Here is a 6,000-nt window from a genome sequence, read left to right as displayed (position 1 = left end):
TGCTAGTTAGTAATCTTCTAATTTTTTTTATTTTGACTCTCATTGACTTAGATACTAGCTCCCTGTGGATACATGTGCGAGTATGCAAGTAAAAAGTGGGATAGTACTTGTTAGGCACCGATGAATATGGGAATGAGGATAGTTTATGTTTTCCTCTTTGAACAGTTTGTTCATCTGGTTTAATTTAATTAAGTTGCTACGGAAAGACTGTTATGTACTCATCACTTTACTTCTGGACACAACTAGCTGGTTCTATGATATGTACACTTGACATGATGGAAAACTCAATAACAATGGGAGTCTCTTTTGCAAGAACATATCCAGTGCACTAGAGCTTGTGGTGCATCTGGTGCACCCAACCTCGTTATCCTTTCCTAGAAGTTGTTGAAATTGGGATGGGAAATCGGCATGTAAACACAATATACTATATGACTAACATGGTCTGTGAATACAACTCGAGAAACAAAAAGGACAATTTTCTCGGTTAATAATAGCTAAGCTTAAATGGGATATGAACTCGGCTCATATTGCACTTCTGGCGCGCCCTTGCGTGTAGATTTTGTAAAAAATAGTTGCATACTCATTGTGTCTATGCACTCTATTTTTTGTAGAAGTGTCCAAAGTTTCTAAATATGTGAGCCGGGGTCGGGTGTACCGGATAACTTCTCCTCTTTTAGCAACCCTAGAATTTGCTTAATACTTTGGAGTTATAGTAAACAGTGTGATTGGAGCTTCCTGAACTTGTACACTGCTGTTTCACTTGATTCCATGACTCGGAACATAATTTAACGGCTCCTAATTTACATGGCAGAATGCATAGACATGTCAATGACTCATAGAGTAAAAAGCAACCAAGTCACTGAAGTCAACAGAATAAGACAAATAAACAGTGCAACAACCAAGTGGTAGAACCGCACAAGACCCGCAAAGAAAGGTCACGGAGCTCCAATGCATCTTATTACTGGCATAATTACTATTCTACTTTGGGCAGCAAGTGACCGGCCGCGAGCGCATGCGGCACTGCTTGGAAACCAAGCAGCGGCTAGCTGTCCCGCAAGTTGTGCGTGCGCGCGCGCGCGCGCGATTGGTTACATCGACGCAGTGTAGTGATCGATCAAGCACCGCATATATGGAGCTAGGCCAAATCCTGAAGAACGCTAATTAACAACAATATAAAACTGGCCCTGAAATGACCAAACGTATTAGTGACCCTAAGATGCCGGCTTATCGCCATAAACTTTAAAGGTTTCCCTTATCCGAACAGTGCCCTTCCTTATCTGAATTACATCATCATCCCAGAAAAATTATATTTAAATATTTTTAAAGCTATTTTTCTACCTTAAAACGATGGGCTAGGAACCCAAAATAGCATTTCGCCACAATTATCGCCGTAATATATTCACGACACTTCAAATCCAGCGACCCGATCCATGCATTTGCCGATTGTTCGTTGCTCCATCACCTGCTCTGTTCAGACGTCAGGCCTTCAGGTTTCGGAAAACAACAAAGCTGGCTGGATAGCAATCTAGACGAGCCGCGCCTGACGAGAGAATCGATCCTTCTCGGTGTGTAGTTTCACCCTGCACCGTCAGTCTCAAGAATCCTTCAGGTAGCAGCAGGCAACGTTGCGCGCGCGTCGCTCTCCGCCGTCCGTCGGATCGCGGCACGGTGCGGTTCGGAGGAATCCTGTCCGTCCAGCGGGGCTCTCCCTCCCCTATAAATCGGGAAGGGCTGGGCTGGCAGCCCTCTCAACTTAAGCAAGACACCAGCAGCAGCAGGTCGGTCCACGAGCTTGCCGGTGTGTTCCAACTTCCAAGAAGCAGCCTAGGTAGCTTAGTTTAGGAGGAAGCCAGCACAGCAGCAGGTGACCGGCTGCAAGAATGGGAGGGACCATGTCGTGCTTCGGCGGCAGCGGCCGGGACTACGACGAGGCGTACGAGCAGCCGCGGCGGTCGTCGAGGAAGGTGCGGCCGAGCGACGAGGATGGGCTGTGGTACGTCGGGGAGCGGGACGTCGACAGGAAGGCCACGGAGTTCATCGCCAGGTTCCACGCCGCCGCCAGCTACGTCGAGGCTACCTAGGCTCGGTTCATCTTATGCTGCTTCCGCCGGTGATCTCCGGGTCCGGCTACGTACCTCAGGCGCCCCGAGGTGGCTGGCCAGTCCGCTTGGTTAATCGGCCATTGATTTGTTATCCCGCTGCTCTCTTTTTCTAGTTCTATTAGTCTTGGTTATCTACATTAATCTTTGTGATTAAGGGTGTGTAATTTAAATATGTATGTTTTCCATAAATAAGGGAAATGCTGGAGGCATGAGCTTCTGTATGTGAATATATGGAGAGATATTGGCCTTTGTTGTTCGAAAAAAGAAATTGGTCTTTCAGGTGCATATACTTAATTTTCTGATTTGCTATATTTCAAGTCATCTAGAAAATAGTTACTTCAGAGTCGATCGAAGCATATGCCTACAGTTGCACATATGAGTTTGATGAACAACTCCAGTTGCGCGTCTCTAAGCTTAAAGTTGCTCATACTCCCTCCATCCGGAAATACTTGTCATTAAAATGGATAGAAAAGAACGTATCTAGAACGAAAATACATCTAGATACATCCCCTTTTATTCATTTTGATGACAAGTATTTCCGGACGGAGGGAGCATAACATAAGATGTTCAACCACTTAATTGACCGTTAGATGAATAAAAACAAACTTTCAGGATCATTGACAAAATAACTATTTCTCATTCAAGTAAAGACTGACACTCGTATGTTGCTATGTACTCTCTCCATCCCATAATATAAGAGCGTTATTTTACACTAAGAGGTGTCAAAGATGCTCTTATATTATGGGACTGAGGGAGTAACTCTAAATGTAAACAGTTTCAGTGATGGAACGATAGAGCCAATAGGGTTAGTGGCAAAGTCGTGAAGGTACTTGAGCAGGAGCAAGCTACAAGTCTAGTAAAAAATTTACAAACCGCGCTCAGATATTTGGATAAAAATCATGTGAATAAGCCCCGAAACTGAGAGTAGTGACTTCCTAATTTCAACTTTATTTGTTTGTGTTGTTATCGTACTGCAGTTTATTCAAATTTTAAATAATGCATCTAAAATTTAAACGAACCCTCTATTACTATATTGTCCAAGATTTTTTAACACTACATGTAGATTCTTGATCAAACTTTTGGCAAAAAAAAGGTAGAAATGACATAAAACCAAAATGTAAACCTTGTCTGCCATATAGTGGCAAAGCTCTAGAAACTATATAAATTGTGTGTCAATGTTGGTTTAGAAATGTGGAACTAGCTAGGTAGGTTTTGGATGTGTAGCAGCCGAGTTATATACTTCTCTATCTAAAGTTGGACACATCTTTTTAATAACTTTATACTTGATCATGTGTAACATGATGAATTAGAAATAAAAATTTAGACCAAGAGAAATAACAGATCAAAAGTTCAGAACATTGCTTGGGAAAACTAAGATAAATTTCGAGAACCAACCACTGGTGGAGTGGCTTGTGGGCGGTGTCCACTTAGCCACCAGGTGGCTGGCTAATCCACTCGATTCATATGTGAAAAAACATATATTCGATGCATCACCCTTGGTTCTATTTTTATTAATACAAGGAAATTGGCCCTTCACAATGGAGTGTCATTTGTTTCGTCGTGTATATGGTATTTTCAGTGCCATGAACATATTCTACAGCTATATACCACTCATCATTTTAGGTCCAAACCACAAAATGAAACATTAAAAAAAACAAATATGAGAGGTACGACGATCTTCTCCGACAAAAGCTCCATCATAAACACATCTATCGTGTTAGCTTGTCCCCATTTCATGTATAGTGGTATCTCACTATCTCATAGGGCAGAACCATGTTCCACCCTATTCGTGTAATCATGTTCCGCCTAGCAATGTGCCACATTACATCATTAACCAAGTTGCCAATAGTCACTTCAATGTTTTCGCTCATGATATCTCCTACATGCCGGCGCAAATTGGCAAACCTGATTCCAAATTGTGACCGCCCATTGTACGATGTTTGCCCATCAATTTCTTCACTTCTTCATTTGTTTGACTTCTTCTTTCAACTGAAATTCCAAAGAAATCAACAAGAATTGCCCTGCCATTTTTCGCGCCCGTTCTTCTTTGCGGTAAGAGACATATTAGGCAATGATTATCTGCAATTTAGGCTCCCAAGAACCAGTGATGCAATCTTTCACAGCAAAATGATGGATCCTACTTAGAGGGATCACAAGAAATTGTCTCTGAGCTCTCATCCTTTCTTTCCATTAAACGCCCAAAATTCCCCCTCTAGCCGTCATCAACTTGAGGGGTATCAAATCCTCCCATGGCAGATGTACCTTTCCCTAGATAAGAACGAGCCAATGATTTGTGACAATTCATTGGACCCTGTGCTACAAAACAATCAGAAAAAGATTGTTGCTTTACACCAGTGGTGCCAAATCGCCGGCCCCGGGCCGGATCCCTTCGTACCGCTTACATTCCCCAGTGAGATGCAATTAACAGTTAACCTGTGACTTTGACTGTCAATCTACAATTCTACGTGACCGGTGAATCTGAATATTCTCAAGAAATGGTCGAGAGATCGCTCCGAAAAAGCGAGAAATTCCATGGGCATATACCTAGAAACTAGAAGTTTCTTCAACTCTGCCATAGTATGAGACATCTGCAAGATTTTCCTGTGCACGTATGCTGTTTGTCTGCAAAATAATAACCTGTGTATGTGCCTGCAACTATTGGCATGATTTGGTGGTCATGATCAGATCATTCAGACAAAACTTTGTGCCAAAAAAATCATCATTTGGTGGCACCCTGCTTATAGAATTCTGAAAAGATAGATGATCACAAGAAGGTGGCAAGGGACACTTCTTTTTTTCCATTGTCCGGCTTCCTTCAAATAGCCTCTGCGACGTTCTTTCTGCTTTCTTTTGTTGGAGGAACAAAAAGAGTGGAGAATTATTGTCATGACTTTGGGCAAGCATTGGACGGAGGAGAGCCATCTCTGCACTGTGCTGCACAGCTGTGGTGCGTGCAGGAGTCATCTGGGAAGGCCATTCTGTACCTTGCAAGTACCAACTCCTTCCTCCAGGGAAAGCACACCAGGTTCCTGGACAATTTAACCATTGTAAATGTTATCCTTGTCATTAGGACTAAAAGAAAGCCGGGTTTTTATTAGTTAGTTACCTGGTTGTTCTTCTGATAGTACAGGTACGATGGAATGGACTTTTCACCTAATAAAGGTTTTCCATTTTTCTGTTATGGAATGATTCTGCTGGCACCATGAAGCTAATAAATTATGTTTGTTGATTTCTGTCACAATAGGCACCACCTTGAAGCTAATAAATTATGTTTCTTGATTTTTGTCAGCGTAGGCATTATGGAGAGTTCACTGAACCAGACATGAGAACCTAATTCTCGTCTAACTTGGATAGCTCCTAACTGGCACAATCTTTACTGAAACAGTCGCATAAATAGTCCTATCAGCAAATTGACAGGTGCTTGTCTACAGGCAAGATTTGCATTGATCTCTTTGCCCAGGCTGTAACCCGCGGAACTAAAGAAGGTAAGTAAGATTGGTAAGTGTGTCAGAGACTCAGAGTTGTATGTGATCATGCTAACCAGAAAAAGCCTATGATTCCACTCCCTAATGGCAAATTTAGAGGGCAGGGTGCCACTCGGAAGTCACACCTGAGCTTTTGCTCTTAACCAGCTGAAAAAGCTGCCCTGAGAATCGGTTCTGTGCCTACCCAACAAGCTCGTGTAGCATGTGCTTAGCTCTCTTATCTCTTCTGGAGCCTTAAACCTACGGTTCTCATTATCCATTGGTGTTTATTTTAGAACTTATAACTTTTTTTTATCATCCACACACGCTGATACATTTCACAGTCTAATATTTGCAGAAACAGACGGTTAGTGCTGCACAGGAAATAGTGATGTTGCATATACATGTACCGACGATGCGGTCCATAATCTACC

General features: G+C 42.5%; 1 protein-coding gene across 1 annotated transcript; it reads left to right on the top strand.

The window, feature by feature from the left end:
* Positions 1 to 1,767: 1,767 nt before the first annotated feature.
* On the top strand, positions 1,768 to 2,360 carry LOC123154112 (uncharacterized). Its single transcript, XM_044572903.1, has one exon. The coding sequence runs from the start codon at positions 1,881 to 1,883 to the stop codon at positions 2,079 to 2,081; it is 201 nt and encodes a 66-aa protein (XP_044428838.1). The 5' UTR covers positions 1,768 to 1,880; the 3' UTR covers positions 2,082 to 2,360.
* The last annotated feature ends 3,640 nt before the right edge of the window (positions 2,361 to 6,000 follow it).

This window comes from Triticum aestivum, chromosome 7A, assembly GCF_018294505.1.
Source record: "Triticum aestivum cultivar Chinese Spring chromosome 7A, IWGSC CS RefSeq v2.1, whole genome shotgun sequence".
NCBI lineage: Eukaryota > Viridiplantae > Streptophyta > Magnoliopsida > Poales > Poaceae > Triticum > Triticum aestivum.
Note: the sequence above shows the minus strand (reverse complement) of the source record. Positions and strands in the feature narration are given on the sequence as shown.

Bases quoted from the DNA above. Each gene is read 5' to 3' on its own strand.
- LOC123154112 (XM_044572903.1), top strand. From the start codon at position 1,881: ATGGGAGGGACCATGTCGTGCTTCGGCGGCAGCGGCCGGGACTACGAC.